Below are 17,329 nucleotides of genomic sequence, written 5' to 3' on the forward strand. Positions count from 1 at the left end.
TCATGGTCCGGCACACGCGGGGCATGGCCGGCGCCACGACGGCTGCCTGTCATATCTGCGGGCGCCTGAAGAAGGGTCCGGACGGCGCCCCCGGGTCCCCACGCTTGGCTTCAGGGACTGGGGAGCGGACAGGCGTCCCTCCCACCGCGTCCTCGCGCTTCAGCCCGCGCCCCTGTTCCTCGGCCGTTGTCCTGAGGACCGGGAAGGACGTCCTCCTGTCGGCGGGGCGCGGACTGCGGGCCCGCCGCCCCCGGAGCCGCACACAGCGCGGACGTTAATCAGATGGTGACCACAGGTAGCCGGGGGCCTGCCCACGTCGCCGGAGGCCAGATGAGGGATCGGCCAGCGGCGCCAGGCCCGGCCTCCCCCTTCCCGGGATTGCGGGCTTGGCTGCAGCCGCCCGCCCTGGGGCGCGGAGTCCGGCCCGCTAAGGGGCGGGGCCAGGCGCGGAAAAGGCGGAGCTCTGGCTCTAGGCTAACTTCTAAGCCGAGAGGCCAAAGGCCGGCTGGGGAAAAACGGAGGCGGAGCTACGGGCGAGCGGGCGGGGCCAATGAGAAGGGGCGGGAAAGGGGGCGGGGCCTGCGCGCGAGCCCCCTCAAGCGCCCGGAACCTCCTCACGCGCGCGGAGTCTCCTCAGGCGCCGCGAGCCGGCGGGAGCCCTGCACTCTGAGGTGGCGGCGCCGGCCCCGGACTGAGGCGCGCTCGCGGAGCAGCCCCCCGCAGCGGCGTCCGCTCTCCGCCGGCTGCTGCCCCTCCCCGGCCGGGTTCCCGCCCGCCGGAGCCCGAGTTCCTGTCCCGCGCGGCCGTCGTCAGGCGTTCCCGCGCGGGGCCGGGCCATGTCTGCGTGGGGGTCCCGCCCGCTCCGCCTCGTCCTCCTCCTTCAGCTGGTCGCCGGGCGCTGGGGTCCGGCCGGCGCGGCGGGCGGCGCGCCTGGAGGTGAGGCTGGGCGGCCGGGGCTCCCGGGATTGCGGGGCGGCGGCGGTGCGCGGCTCAGAAGGGCCAGGGGCGCGGGGCGGCGGGGGCCGGGGGGAGCGCAGAAGGGGCGGGGGGCGCGGCGGCCGGGGCGCGGGGCGGCGTCGCGCGGGGCCCCAGCTGCGGCTCGCGCGGAGCGGCTCGGGGCCGAGGTCGGTTCGGACCTTCCGCGGGCTCGGGCGGGGGTTCAGGCCGCGCGCCCAGCTGGTTGGCTCAGACTCCGGGAGGCCGCTTGGGGCTGTGTCCCGTGACCCACTGGGTGACCCGCTGGGTGACACCGGGGACGCGGCCTGCACCTTGCGGGCTCCCAGAGGCCACCGGGACCCGCGGGGCCCTGCGTCCGCGCCCACGTCGCTCCGGTGCTCACCGGCCGCTCGCCCGCCCCGTCCGCCGTCGCCCCGCGGGGCAGACGCTCACGGTCCGGCACCCGGTGGCGTTCCTTGGGCCGTGCCGGCCGCTGCCCGCCGGTGGCCCCGAGAGCCGCGCTGGGGCGGGGATAGAAGCAGCGGCCCAAAGAGCGCGTCTCCAGGTTCCGGGCGCGGGGACACCCCGGGCCGCTCTCTCGGATCCCGAAGCCCCGCGGCGCGCTCCCGGCGCAGGAGCGGGAGGACGAGCGCCGGGTTCGCGCCGGGGCGCGGCTCCCGGGAGTCGGTGCTGAGGGGCGGCGGGACCTGGCCGCGCCCGCCGTGAGCCGTGGCTTCGGGTCCCGAGGCTCGAGCGGCTCCGCGCAGGCGGGACGCGTGTGGGGACGCGGGAAGGACGGCGGCTCGCGGCCCCGCGGGGACCCCGTGCCGGGACTGTCGTGACGAAGGCGCTGCGGCGCTGGCAGGCGGCGACCCGGGGCCGCGCGACGACCCCGCCGTGTCCGCGGTGCTCGGCCTCCTCGGGGACCGCGGGGATCCGTCGCTGTCCTCCGCGCGGTCTCCGGACTCCGTCGTGCGCCCGAGGCCGCTGCGGTGCCGGCCAGACCCGAGGGCCACAGGCCCCGCACCCTGACGCGCTGGAGGCGAGCGCTCGGTGGCGGCGGCAGCCGTGTGCCCCGCGTGGCGCGCAGGGTGCCGGTGGCGCAGCCAGGCTGGCCCAGGGTGGCCCGAAGCCCGCGCTTGAAGCACCGCCACGTTCTGTCGCGTTGGTTTCCTCTTTGCCCACGGGAGCTCCTCGGGACCTGGGCCTCGTTTTCGGGGTTCGTGTCAGTTCGCGTGTCCGCGGAGGGTCAGGGGTGCCGCACGGTGACTCGGAGCTCGGGTGACCCCGTCAGCGGCCCCAGCGCCGGCCCCTGCTCTGCCGACCCCGCGGTCCTCCGGCGTGCAGGGAAGAGCTCGCAGCCGGCGTGTCGCGGGCGTCGGGGAGGGCTCTGGGCAGGACGCCGGAGCCGTAGCCTCTCCGGACCGACCGTGAAACGAGGGGTCGCGTGGCTTCCCGCTGCGGCGCCACCACCCCGAGACCGTGTGCGCTCGCGGTGCGCGGTCACGCGAGAACAGAGTGAAACTGTGCGCGACCGGGGGTGCGCGACGGGGGGTGCGCGACGGGGGTGCGCGACGGGGGGTGCGCGACGGGGGTGCACGCTGGCTCCCGACTGTCTCAGGGGCTTGGGCCCCGCCTCCAGCACGCCCACCGCCTGCCGGCTGGACCCTTGACCCTAACCCTAACCCTAACTGAGAGGGCGGCGGCGGCGGACGCTTCGGTCCCTTCAGCCGTCATTGCTTTGATATTACATTTCGTCGTTTTCATATTTATGTTGGAACTCGGTTTTATTTTCCTTACAGACGATCCTATTCGTTGATTAGAGAGAGCGCCAGCGGGGAGGGGGCAGAGGGAGAGAGAGAAGCGGCCCGGGTGATCCCGCTGGTGGGCTGATGGGGACCTGACCCCGGGACTCTGCGTGGCGGACCCACGCGCCCGGGCGTCCCCGATACGATCTTAGGATTTTCACTTGTTTCTTATGGTTTTCTGCGACCAGCCCTCAGGGGAAGAAAGGGCGTCTAGTCCGCCGGCGGCCGTACCTGGTGGCCGGCGGGAAACTGCAGTTTGTGACTCACGAGGCAGCTTTGTCCGCACTAAAGGATAACGGGGCGCCTGGCCGGCTCAGCCGGGACAGCGGGTGACTCTTGACCTCGGGGTCACGAGTTCAAGACCCACAGCCGGGGTATAGAGATTATGAAAAATAAATTAAGAACTTAAAAAGGAGAATAATTAGTACCTGAAGATAATACCAGCCTTTTTAACTGACCTGACCGCGACTGGGGCAGCGACGTACGCGAGTCAGTCTTTGGTCAGTTATACTTCTCGGCTGTGGGACAGTTTAAGTGGTTGAAACTTTATTTTTAGTATATTTGGTAGGAAGTTCTGTCATGAAAAGGGGAGTAAAATAGTTGTTTCAGGGAAAACAAGAGCTGTAAAGGATTTCTCTTTCTTGTCACCTTTCGTTTGTCTCACTCACGTTTTCAGACGCTAACCGGACTACGCACCTAGTGGCCGTCCTCTCTCCTGTGACGGCGTCCACAAGAGTCCCTGGGTGCCTCAGGTCCTCAGGCAGACCTTCCGCATTACTTGAAATTACACATTCAACACAGCCGCGCTCTGTGAGCTCGCCTGTGAGCACCTGGCAGGCCGGTCCCACTGTGCATTTCCCGGTGAACCCGACTTATAATGTAGCAACTTTGAAAGGTTTTCAGTCATTCCTCAGAATAGAGTTTTTTTCATCCTGTAATCTACAAATTAGATCTAGCAAGTAATTTTTTATAATTAGGATATGACTTTTTAGCACAGTAATTTCAGTACAGAACATTTTTCTTCTAATAGTAGTCTTTTCCCTTAAGAAGTGAAATTATTTTTCTCAGATGTAATTTTAAGTTAACATTCAATAAGCATGTCTTAACAATGTGAGCTGGCAAATTTGGAATAGTTGTGAAAAAAGTTTATAACTTGTTTGCCTAGAAGTCTATGCTCCAGAACAGCATGGGTATAGTTTTAAAATGACAGTAGGATAGAAGAGATTACTTTAGCGATCCTTTTCTGCTCTTCAGCTAAAATGTTCATTTAAAGGATCTTTTTCCATTTTGGGGAATACATGATATTGTTTCTCCTGTGTTGAATTCAGAAAACTTATCTTTTCCCCCTTAAGTAGAATTATAAAACCCCCTTCTTAGAAAAAAAATTTATTTATTTATTTATTTGAGTGAGAGAGAGAGAGAGAGAAAACATGAGAGAGATCAGTGGGAGAAGCAGACTCCCTGCCAAGCAGGGAGCCCGATGTCAGACTCAATCCCAGGACTCCAGGATCATGACCTGAGCCGAAGGCAGTTACTTAACCAACTATGTCACCCAGGTGCCCTATAAAACCCTTTTACCAGTAAAAAGAGCAATTAAATATAAATATTTGAATTCTGACAAAAAAGATAGCATGAACTTTTTTTTTTTGAAATATGTCATCTACTGTGTTTTGACAGTCACACAAATATTTACACCAAAGTGTGATAGGGGCTTTAATAGAACCATGACAGAATAACAGAACGGCCAGGAAAGCATGGTCAGTTCTCTACAAAACATTCCCTCCACCTCTGGGCCTTAGAGGCCTGGTTCTCGCTCAAGGAAACAGGTTCCTCTGTCGTCCTGTCCAGTTCTGCTTACTTGTATACTGTCCTGTACGGCAGAGCCTGGAATGTGGGCACACTAGCTCTCGACTGCCATGTCCACACTATTACCTCTTTCTTCCCTTCTGAACAGAATATATATTTTTTTCTAACAGGAGTTTATAGGTTTGATGCAAAACACCTAGCAGCAGCTGGTCACTGCTAACAATGTAGTGTAGTGTCCATCCAGATTGTTCTCTGTGCATGTGTGGTTTTCTATGGTGTGTGCAAGCTTTCTAGGATAATGTGGTCCAACTTATTTATTTTTGCTTTTGTTGCTTTTGCTTTTGGTGTCGGATTCAGAAAATTATCGCCAAGACCTTTGCCAAGGAGCTTACACCAATGTTTTCTTCTACAAGTTCTGTGGTTTCAGATCTGACATTCAAGTCTATAAACCGTCTTGAGTTAATTTTTGTGCCCGGTGTGAGAAAGTGGTCAGGTTTCATTCTTTTGCATGTGGCTGTCTGGTTGTCCTAACACCATTTATCAAAGAGACTATCCTTTCCTCCCTGTATATTCTTGGTTCCTTTGTCCTAAGTTAATTGACCACAGAAGCATGGGTTTATTTCTGAGCTCTTTATTCTGTTCCACTGATTTGTGTGTCTGGTTTTATGGCGATATATACTGTTTTAATTACTACAGATTTGTAATATAGTTTGAAACCCGGGAACGTGATGCTTCCAGCTTTGTTCTTTCTCAAGGTTGCATTGCCTATTCGGGCTTTTTATGGATCTGTACAAATTTTAGGATTACTTGCTCTATTTCTTTGAGAAATGCCATTGGAATTTTGATAGGGATTGCATTGAATCTGCACATCATTTGGGGTAGTATGGACATTTTAACAGTGTTCTTTCAATCCATGAGCGTGGAATATCTTTCCATTTGTTTCTTTCATTTGTTTCTTCCATTTCTTACACTGTTGTCTTTCATTTCTTTAATGTCTTGTAGCTCTCAATATATAGGTGTTTCATCTCCTTGGTTAAATTCATTCCTAAGCATATTTTTTTCTTTTTATGCAATTGTAAATGGAAGGTTTAAAAAACCTTGCTCTTTCTGATAGTCTGCTATAGAAAGGCAATGATTTTTTTGTATGTTGATTTTATACTCTGCAGTTTTACTAAATTTGTTCATTCTAACAGCTTTTTGGTGGAGTCTTTAGTGTTTTCGATATATAACATCATGTCATCTGGAAATAATGACAGTATTCCTTCTTCTTTACCAGTGTGAATACCTTTTATTTCTTATTCTTGCTTCATTGCTCTGGCTAAGACTTCCAGTACTATGCTGAATTAAAGTGGTGACAGTGGGCATCCTTGTCCTGCTCCTAATCTTGGGAAAACTTTTCAGCTTTTCACTGTTGTGTATGGCATTAGCTGTGGGCTTGTCATACATGGCCTTCATGATGTGGAGGTGGATTTCCTCGGTGTCCACTTTGTTGGAAGTCTTTGTCATCAATGGATATTGAAGTCCATCAAGTGCTTTCCTGCATTCATGGAGATGATCATGTGATTTTTACCCTTCACGTTGTTAATGTGGTGTATCCCACTGACTGCTGGGTGGGTGTTAGATTGTCCTCGCATCCCTGGAGTAAATCTCACTTGATCATGTTGAATGATCCTTTAGTGTGCTGGTGATTTGGTTTGCTGCTGTGTAGCTGAGGATTATCTCCTCTGTGTTTGTCAGGGATGTTGGCCTGTGATTCTCTTTCCTGCGGCATCCTTGTCTGGTTTTGGTTTCAGGCTAATGTTGGTCTCATAGAATGAGTTCGGAAGTGTTTCTTCCTCTTCTATTTTTGGAAGAACTTGAAAGTTGGAGAAGGATTGGTAATAATTCTTCGAATGATTGGTAGAATTCACTAGTATTTGTTGTGAGGAATGAAGTCTTAATTAAAAAAAAAAGACTGTTACTAGGAAACATATAAAACATTACAAAGAAACAAGGAACATAAATGTGCCAGCATTGCCTACTTCGTTTTATCTTTGTTATTTGCAAGGGAACACTTGTGGGGTGACTATTCAGATAACATTTTTCTACAGTTTTATCCACACCGTTTGTCACGTTTTCTCAGCGGTGATCAGAGCTGTGTTGCCCACGTAGCTCCTTGCGTGAGCTCCATCATAAAGACATTCTCCTTTTAGTGACAGCGTTATCAAGACGCCATTCACACACCATACGACTCACCTATTTAAAGTGCACGATCCCGAGAATTGTAGTATATTCAGGCTAGTGCTGCTGTCACTGAACACGGTATTTGAACATTATCTCCCTCCTCCCCCATACCGCTCTCTCCCTAGGCAATCACCAATCTGCCTCACTCTATCTCTAGATTTGCCTGTTCTGGAGAGTTCACGGAAGTGGAATCATATAATTCACAGTCTTTGGGACTGGCTTCTTTACACAGCGTGTTATTGAAAAGGTTCACCCACGTTCCAGCCTGCACCGTTCATTCATTCATTCATTCATTCATTTTAGTGGCGAATTAATATTCCTTTGGATATTCCACATTTCATCTCTCCATTTATCCTGTGATGGGCATCTGGGCGGTTTCTACCTTTTGGCTGCTGTGAACATTTGTGTGCAAGTTTTGTGTGGACGGCTGTTTGCATTTCTCTTGGGTGTGTACCGAGAATGGAATTGCCAGGACTATCACAGCCCTGTAGTTAACTCTCTGAGGAACGGACAGATGTTTTCCAAGGCAGCCACATCACCTTCCATTCCCGCCAGGAGTGTACGAGGGTCCCAGTTTCTCCACATCCTTACCAACACTAGTTAATCTTTGATTTTGATTATAGGCGTGTCCCTGGGTGTGGAATGGTAACTCATTGTAGGTTTTTTTAAAAAAATATTTTATTTATTTTTAAGTAGTCTCTACAGTCAACTTGGGGCTTGAATTCATGACCCCAAGATCAAGGGTCACACGTCCCACCGACAGCCAGCCAGGTGCCTTCATTGTAGTTTTGGTTGGCGTTTTTCTGATGGACAAAGGTGTTGAATATGTTTTCAGACACTCGTTGGCTCTTCTTCTTCAGAGAAATGTTCAGATCCCTTACCCATTTTTAAAATTGGGTTATTGGGTCTTTTTATGATCGACTTGAAAAGGTAATTGGTGTATTCTAGATATACACCCCTTGTCAGATAAATGGTCTGCAAATGTTTTCTCCCAGTTCCCTCTTTTTTTAAGTCAGGAAGGGAAGAAAACTAAAACATATTAAGTAACTATCACGATCAGCATTATACATAGTTAGGGCTGTAGAAGTTGCCAGAGCGTAGAAATGATTTCTATCTTCTGGAGGTTTAGGTTTCTTTGGAGACCCCAGACTTACGTGACAAAACTGGAAAGCAACACAGAACAGTGCATGTTAAAGAGCACACAATCTCAGTGAATCTGTGTTTGTCAGGGATGTTGGCCTGTGATTCTCTCTCCTGTGGCATCCTTGTCTGGTTTTGGTTTCAGGCTAATGTTGGTCTCATAGAATGAGTTCGGAAATGTTTCTTCCTCTTCTATATTTGGAAGAACTTGAAAGTTGGAGAAGGATTGGTAATAATTCTTTGAATGATTGGTAGAATTCAGTGAATTTATGGAAGAGACTGTCCTAGATTTTTCTTTTCTTGGAAGTTTTAAATTACCGATTCAATCTTCTTACTAATTATCAGTCTGTTCACATTTTCTATGTCACCATGATTCAGTCTCAGTAGGTTGTTTGTACCTAGGAATTTACCTGTTCCAGGTTGTCTAGTTTGTTGGCATGTAACTGCTTTCAATAGTCTTTTATGAGCCTTTGTATTTCCGTGGTATCATTTGTAAAATTTCCTGTTTCATTTCTGATTTTATTTATTTGGGTCCTCTTTTTTTCTTGATGAGTCTAGCTAAAGGTTTATCAGTTTTGCTTATCTTTCAGGGAATCAGCTCTTTGTTTCATTGATCTTTATTTTTTAGTCTCTTTTTATTTATTTCTTCTCTGATCTTCATTATTTCCTTCCTTTTAACTTTAGGCTTTGTTCATCTTTTTCTGACTCCTTGAAGTGTAAAGTTATGTTTTTATTTGAGACTTTTCTTGTTTCTTGATATAGACATTTATAGCTAGGAATTTCCCTCTTAAAACTTTTTGCTGCATCCCACAAGTTTTGGTATTTATATTTCCATTTTCATTTTTCTCAGCATTTTTTAAATTTCTCTTGAATTCTTCTTCAACCTACTAGCTGTTTGATAGCGTGCTGTTTAATCTCTACGTACTTGTGAATTTTCCAGTTTTACTCTTGTAATTAATTTCTAGTTTCATGCTGTTGTGGTCAGAAAAGATTCTTGACATAATTTTAATCCTCTTAAATTTATTAAGACTTGGTTTGTGGCCTACCATATGATCTGTCCTGGAAGAATATATATTCTTTTGCCTTGGACAGAATGTTCTGTACATATCTAGGTCCGTCTGGTCTAATGTGTCCTTTAATGCTGACATTTTCTTGTTGCTTTTCTGTCTAGATGATCTAGCCATTTATGTAAGTGAGGTATTCAAATCCCTTATTATCATTATATTGTTATCTATGTCTCCTTTTAGATCTGTTAATATTTGCTTTGTATATTTAGGTCCTCCCAAGTTGAGTGAATGAATCTTAATAAATATCACATACTTTTTTTTTTTGGATTGTCCTCTTTATCATTATGTATCAACCATGTTTGTCTTTTAAAAATTTTTTGTTCACTTATTTATTTAAAGTACACGCTGTGCCCATCGTGGGGCTCGAACTCACAACCCTGAGATCAAGAGTTGCAGGCCCTCCACCTGAGCCGGTCAAGCAGCCCCATATTTGTCTTTAATTACAGTCTTTGTTTAAAGGCTGAGAGAAGTATAGCTGCTCTGTGTGTTTTTAGTTTCTGTCTTCATGGCATCTCTTCTGTCCTCACTTTCCATCTGTGTGTGTCCTTACATCTAAAGTGAGTGTCTCCCAGGCAGCACATGGATGGGTCCATTGTTTCTAAACCGTTCAGCCACTCTGCCTTTTGATTAGAGAATTTAATCAGTTTACATTTAAAATAGTTATTGATAGGTACGTACTAATTGTTGTTTGGTTAATTGCTTACTATTTTTGTAGTTCCTCTCTTGTTCTCTTCCTTCATAGTTTAATGATTTTCTTTAGTGGTGTATTTATATTCCTTTCTCCATCTTTCTTGTGTGTATAATAGGTTTTAGCTTTGTGGGTACCATGAGGCTTACATGTAACAACCTATGTCTTTAACAATCTGTTTTAAGTTGGTAACAACTTAAGTTTGATCCCATTCAAAAGGTTAACATTTTTACTCTTTCTCTGACCCATGTTTTATGCTTTTGATGTCACATTTTGATTTTTTTAGTCTTCAGTGTCCCTTAACTAATTATTGTAAACATAGTTATTTTTACAACTTTTGTCTTTTAGCTTTCATACTGGTTTGTAAGTGATTGACTACTTTTACTATATATTTACCTTTGCAGTAGATTTATTGAGATTTATTCTTTCATATATTTTCTTGTTATTAATTAGTTCTCCTTCTTTTCAGCTTAAAGAAGTCCCTTTAACATTTCTTATAAGGCCGGTATTGTGGTCATGAACTCTTTCAGCATTTGGTTGTCAGGAAAACCATTTATCTCTCCTTCAATTTTGAATGCTAACTCTCCTGGGTGGAGTCTTCTTTGTTGGAAAATGTTCCCTTCAGCGCTTTGAATATATCACATCACTCTCTTTGGCCTGCCAAAGTTTCTGCTAGAAAAGCTGCTGATAGCTTTATGGGGGTTCACTTGTATGTAAGTTGTTTTCTCTTGCCATTTTCCATATTTTCTTCTTATTTTTAACTTCTGATGTTTTAATTATAATGTATTTTGGTGTGGATCTCTTTGGGTCCTATTTGGGACTTTCTGGGCTTCCTGGATCAGGATGTCTGTTTCCTTCCTCATGTTAGGAAATTTTCCCACCACTTTTAATTAATTAATTAATTGATTAAAGATTTTATTATTTATGTATTCAAGAGAGAAATCCCAGGACCCCAAGATCATGACCTGAGCTGAAGTCAGATGCTTAATTTACTGAGCCACCCAGGTGCCTTTATTTATTTACTTTTAAAGATTTATTTACTTATTTTAGAGGGGGGGAGGGACAGAAAGAGTCTTTTTAAAAAAATTTCTTTTCAGCGTAACAGTATTCATTGTTTTTGCACCATACCCAGTGCTCCATGCAATACGTGCCCTCCTTAATACCCACCACCTGGCTCCCCCAACCTCCCACCCCTGCCCCTTCAAAACCCTCAGGTTGTTTTTCAGAGTCCATAGTCTCTCATGGTTCACTTCCCCTTCCAATTTCCCTCAACTCCCTTCTCCTCATGTCCTCCATGTTATTTGTTACGCTCCACAAATAAGTGAAACCATATGATAATTGACTCTCTCTCCTTGACTTATTTCACTCAGCATAATCTCTTCCAGTCCCATCCATGTTGCTACAAAAGTTGGGTATTCATCCTTTGGGACAGAGAGAGTCTTAAGCTGACTCTACACTGAGCACAGAACCTGAGGCAGGGTTCAATCCCACATCACAGAGATCATGACCCGAGCCAAAACCAAGAACTGGAGGTTTAACTGACTCTGCCACCCAGATGTTCCTCTGCCATTATTTTTAAAATAAGATTTCTACATCTCTCGCTTTTTCTGCTCTGTCTGGGAGCCCTGTGATGTGGGTGTTAGTCCATTTGATGTTGTCCCATAGGTCTCTTAACTTATCTTCACTTTTAAAAATTCTTTTTTCTTTTTGCTGCTCTGTTTGGGTGAGTTCCATTGCCTTGTCTTCAAGCTGACAGATCCTCTCTTCTCCTTCATCTAATCAGCTGTTGAACTCCTAACTGTCTCTTTCAGTTTGGTTATTGTGGTCTTCATTCTGACTTCTGTTTGGTACCTTCATGTGTTTTCTACATCTTTGCTGAAGTTCTTGCTGTGTTCATTCATTCTTCTCCCCAGTCTGGGGAGCATCTTTATGACCGTTACTTTGAATTTGTTTTCAGGTAAATTACTTATTTTCATTTCATGAAGGTTTTTTCCTGAGGTTTTATCTTATTCTTTCCTTTGGAACATATCCCTCTCTTTCTTCATTTAGCTCGACTCTCTGTGTTGGTTTCTGTAGTTGAAACATATGCCTCTTCTGGCCTTGAAGGAGTGGCCTATATAGAAGGCAAACCTGGTCATTCAGCCCTGTCCCAGTTCTTTGTTGTCTCTCAAACCTCTGTGCATGTCCAAGTAGCCTGTTATATTTTTAATAGCATCTGGTAGGTGAGGATGTGCCAAGACCTGCCAGTATACATAAGGGAGGATTTAGTACCTGGATTCAGGGTGTTTGGTAGCCAGGTAGCTACCCTCAGGTAGCAGCTTTTATCTTTCATTCATTCATTCATTCATTCAAAGTAGGCTCAGCATGGGGCTGAACTCACAATCTCAAGATCAAGAATCCTACTGAAAGCGTGCTAACATAGGAGTGCCTGGGTGGCTCAGCCGGCTGAGCATCTGACTCTTGGTTTCAACTCAGGTCATGATCTTGGGTCACGAGATTGGGCCCCAGAGATTCTGTCTCTCTCTCCCCTCTGCTCCTCTCCTCCTCCTGTTCTCTCTCTAAAATAAATCAATAAATCTTAAAAATCTAAAAGCGTGTTAAATATACACAGTTCCGTGGGGCCACAAGAGAATGCCCTGCTGCCCAGGTGATCTGGCAGTATCCCCTGGGCAGCGGTTGCAAAAAAACGGGACTCCAGACCAGTGTATAAGCCCTTTCCTGGGAGATACTGGTCAATAGGAGCAGGGCAGAGGGAGAGCACCACGATGGCGTCCACAGCCTGTGTTTGTTGAGAGCATCCGTGGTCCTCTAGGTGCATGCCAGACCTGAAGCCCGCCCTTAGGGCAAAGCTCTGGGAGAGGCAAAGAGGCCACCTTCAAAGAAGACTTCACAGAGAGGTGGGGCTGTGTGTCTGTCTCAGTATTCTCTCTGGGCAGTGCCGTGGGGGTGGCAGCCTGCCAAGAGCTCTCTTCAATTGCCGCAGTCCCATGGGACCCAGGAATGCAACACCCTCCAGCCCTCCCCAGCCACCTCCAGAACTGTATCACCAAGGGGCATCCTCTGGGCCCAGCTGCAAAAACTGGGGAACCAGATATAAAAAAACAGGGCACCAGTCACATGTAAAGCCTCCTTCCAGAAGACCCTGATCATCTGGAGTGTGAAAGAGGCAGAAAGCAAAGGGAGCGCCTACTCTCTAGGTCTCTGGAAAAGTTCATAGTCCCTCGATGAGAGTTTAACTAGACATCTGCCCCGCGGGCCAGAGCCAGTAGGCCTCCTTCGCAGAGAGACGGAGCTCCTGGGTCTGTTGCCTCTTGCTGTGCTCTGGGGGTGGTAGCTGTTTGCAAACTCTTTCTCCAGGGGATACAGTCCTGTAGGACCCACTGGCACAAGCCTCACTGGCCACCAGGACTTGGTGGTGAAGAGCTGACCCTTGTCAGCAGCTACAAAAGTCAGGGCGACAAGACAGGGGTGTGAGCTCCTTTTCGCGTGGCACCAACTGGTACAGTCCCATGGAACCAGCGCAAGCCCCACCGGTCTTTAGAGCCAGGCAGGCAAGAAGCATCCCCCCGGGAGGCGGCCACAAAAATCAGGAGACCAGATGCATGTTCACGTGGACGTACCGGGGCTCTGGGTCATGGCAACGGGAGAGCTCGACGCTGGCGCCCAGCAGGCTCCCACCCTGGAGAGAGTTCCCGTAGATGCCAAGTGTGCGGGTTACGTCGGCTGCCTGCCCCTTGGCCAGTGTTTTCAGCTGGTGAGGCTTCCTCACTTTCAGTCCCGGGGATGGGCTACTTCTGAGCTGGGGTAGGTAAGTGTGTGTGCCTCAGCCCCGTTAAGAGCTTCCAGATTGTTACAGTCTCGCAGGTCTCAGGACGGGAGCCCTCTTGGTTTTCAAAGTGATATGTTTTGGGGGCTCATTTCTTACTTGCAGGTTCTAAATGTTAAGGTGGTTGAGGAGTTTGAACGCTTTGCTCCTTGAGGGGCAGCCCTGGGTTTTGAGTTTTCTCCTGGTTTTAGGTCGCTCTGCAGGGGTGGGATTTCTGGTCTGTCCTGCCTGCCAGATGTGGTGTTTTCTCATTTGCCTGATGTGCAGTCCTAACTCTGCCAGCCTTTAGATTTTTGAAGGAGGAAATGGTCCCGTATGTAGTTGTAGACTCGGTGTTTGTGGGAGGAGCTGAGTTCCGGGTCTTCCTCCATCAGTACCTTGAGCCACCCGGCACCCATGCATCACTGCCTTGAGCTGGAACCCCACGGTGTAAACTTTTGATACTATTTTTATTTCTTTTTATTTTATGATCCACAATGTCTATATGGAATTGGGCAAAACTTTTTTCTCCAAGTTAGGGTCTCTCAACCCCTGCCACTGGGGCTGGATAAATCTTTGTTATGGGACACTGTCCTGTGGATTGTGAATCTTTTGGTAGCATTTCTGGCCTCTATCCATGATGCCTGTAGTACCCACCCAACACTCTCCAGACAGAGTCAGATGTGCCTTAAGGGACTGCGCTGTTCCCCTCACCCCTGCCCCTGGAGCGTCACTACGGTCAGTCTTACAGACTGCAGCTTCCCAAACCATGTGCCCTGGAACCCGCAGGGGTGTTGTGAGGACGCAGATGCTGGTGCAGCAGCGGGAGGCCGGCTTGAGATTCCGAGTTTCTAACAGGTGCTCAGGCACGCGAATGCCGCTGTCGGAGCTCCGCACTGAACCGCACGCTTGTAGACGTCCGCTCATTCATATCAGCTGGGTGAATTTTCAAGAGGAGCCAATGGCAATAATTACAGAAATAGTAGTGAACTTTGAGTGCACTGTAGCCCAACAATGTAAGACCGATGGAAACTCAGAGAACAAGTTCCGTCCCTCCATCCCCACAAATCACAGCTTCCTTTCCTTTTCTGCCTGTCCTTCCAGCCCTAGTGTTCATTTATAATCCAACAACTCTAAGGGTGATGTTTGCCAGAATCTTACCAAGTTCACCCAATGGTCGCGAACGGAGGCAACCTTGTGTCCCATTGGGTGTTTTGAGTTAGGGTGCTGTGAACGTTCTAGCTCCAGAGAGCCCTCTTGGCCTGCTGAGAGGTTAATGGTATTAAATTCAGACTGCGAGCTCTCATCTGCTGATGCTCAGTCTGTCTTTTGTGTGGGAAGGTGCCCCTTCTCCTTGAGAACTATTGACTGGACCTAAATTCAGCGTGGCTGGAGGTCGTTTTCTTACTACAGGTGTTCTGAGAGTCCCGGAAATAGGTTAGGTTAGGGTTATTAAAGCTTACCACTTACAGAGAAATGTTGTCCTATACTTCTGTTCTCAGAATCAATAGAACATGTAATGAAAATCCTGGAGTGAAAAAAATCCCCTGCATTTTATCCGGAACCTTTAAAATAGTGATCGGTAAGCAGACTCATTTGTCACATTGGGAATGTTGGATACAGAACACATTTCTTCTCCTCTGCAAAATAATTGATTACGTTCAGTGCTTGATCTTGCTGTTGCTTAAAATAACCCTCTGAGAATGGCTGCAGAGAAGATTCTTTTGAAAAACGGAATATAAGTCACTTTCTGCTGAATTAAACAATACCAAGAGACTTGGAAGAGTGGATCGACTGCCCCAGTAATGCCTTAGTCACAGACTGGGGATGCATAACACATTGTAGGTCACTTCTGCAAGCCTCGTTGGGGGCATTCTCTTATTTCATCCTTCTGGCAGCCGGTGACGAAGAAAGGGGGGCTCTAGGCAGTACCCAACAAAATTTAAAACATGTATACCCTTGACTCAGCAGATCTAGGTCAGTGGCATAGAAATCCTTGTATAAGTATGGAAAATAGATGTAGCAGGATGCTGACACAGCATTTTCCCCATGGTAGCCTGGTTAGAAATAACCCGGGGTTGAAGGCTGTATCACTGCCCGTCAACGGTAAAAGCTTAAACTATAATAGACTCATAACTCAGGCCACTTCGCACATGTGAAGGAAGAGTGGGGAAGGATAGGCTTATACTGACGCATAGGATGGCGTGCAAACAGCGGTCACAGAACTTACAAAGAGGAAGACATTTGCTCTTTGTGTGTGTGTATTTAAAAATGTCTATACATTGAACTTCACAGCGGTTACCTTTGGAGGAAGGGAGAGGGGAAGGAGAATTCCTACTCGTAATGTGCTTCTGGTTTGAATCCTGGCAATGATCATGTATTACTTTTTTCTTTTTGAAACTTTTTTTAAAAAAAGATTTTATTCATTTATTTGACAGAGAGAGATCACAAGTAGGCAGAGGCAGGCGGGGGGTGGGGGAAGCAGGCTCCCTGCTGAGCAGAGAGCCCGAGAGGGGCTTGATCCCAGGATCCTGGGACCACGACCTGAGCCGAAGGCAGAGGATTTAACCCACTGAGCCACCCAGGCGCTCCCATGTATTACTTTTGTAATTTAAGTATTATTTTGAGAAAAAACAAAAATGATCCTGGGTCCTGGTTCTACCACTGCTACTCAGGTTAGACCCTGGTTCTCAGCCTGGGGTAGTTTTGCAACGCCCCTCCTACCCCCAATGCGGGGCATTTGGCAACAACTGGAGACATTTTTGGCTGTCACATTGTGCGGAGAAGCCAGGGAGGCTGCCAAACCTGTAGTGCACAGGACAGCCCCCATGACAATGACCGAGCCCCAAATGCCCATGTCACAGAGCCAGGAACTCGTGAGTCAGACTCCAGGACTGCTGTCACGGTCAAATAGGCAGGTTGTGCACCTGATGGTATTGGGGACTGCTGTTCAGTGTGAGGTGTTCTCCGCACACCACAAACCTCACAATTGTGATATAAGGGAAAGTAAATGTGGACATGTGTACCCCAGGAAGCAGGCACTGGTGCTTTCTCCTGTACTGTTAGCGCCCAGCATGGACGCTCAATGTTGGCTGAGCGAGTGAAGGAATTTAACTAGATACCCCACGTTAGGCTCTAATACACCCAGGTTGGGGCAGATGCTGAAGATTTAAGAATTTGCAGATGAAAGCTAAAATTATGGCAGATGTTGTCTGTTAATTTGTCTTAAGATGAGAATTGACAAAAGACTGCTAATACTTGTCATTCATTTTAGAACACCTTTGGTTCACTTTTTGATAAGAAAATCCTTATCTTTTTGATAGGAGAATCCTGTTTCTTCCTGGAGGAATGCCAGTAAAGGGCCCTATTGCATCTTATCTTCCTAGATAAGGTTTTTAAAATCCTTAGCTATCGTTTTGGCTGTGTGCTGACTTTAGTGGAGAAGACCTTAAAAAAATCTTACTTATTTTTAAAATTTAAAATTTATTTTTAAATAATCCTCACATCCAACGTGGGGCTTGAACTCACAACCCTGAGATCAAGAGTTACATGCCCTATGGACCGAGCCAGCCAGGTGCCCCTTAAAAAAACATTTTAAGCTACTGTTGGCACTGTCTGACCTAGTAAAATAACATACATTGTGTTTCACTTTATCCGTGTAGCAGCAAGACATCAAAGCTGAAGGTATTCTTTTATTAATGTTTTATAATGGAAAAACTCAAATATACACAAAATATTTAAGAATAATGAGTTGATGAGTCTTTTTTGCCATACACTTCACAATTTTAGACATCTGCCAACAGATACCCTTATTCATATAGATTAGAAGTTGTGGTGTATGAAGGCTAACAGCTAA

General features: G+C 47.9%; 1 protein-coding gene across 1 annotated transcript in view; it reads left to right on the top strand.

The window, feature by feature from the left end:
- The first annotated feature begins 726 nt into the window (after window positions 1–726).
- CHRNA5 (cholinergic receptor nicotinic alpha 5 subunit) overlaps window positions 727–17,329 on the top strand; it is a 44,201-nt gene continuing 27,598 nt past the window's right edge. The window contains exon 1 of the mRNA XM_044230850.1: window positions 727–936. Within this exon, the coding sequence (XP_044086785.1) occupies window positions 837–936 (100 nt within the window). The 5' untranslated portion in view covers window positions 727–836. The remainder of the gene's footprint in view (window positions 937–17,329) is intronic.

This window comes from Neovison vison, chromosome 13, assembly GCF_020171115.1.
Source record: "Neovison vison isolate M4711 chromosome 13, ASM_NN_V1, whole genome shotgun sequence".
In the NCBI taxonomy this organism is placed as follows: Eukaryota; Metazoa; Chordata; class Mammalia; order Carnivora; family Mustelidae; genus Neogale; species Neogale vison.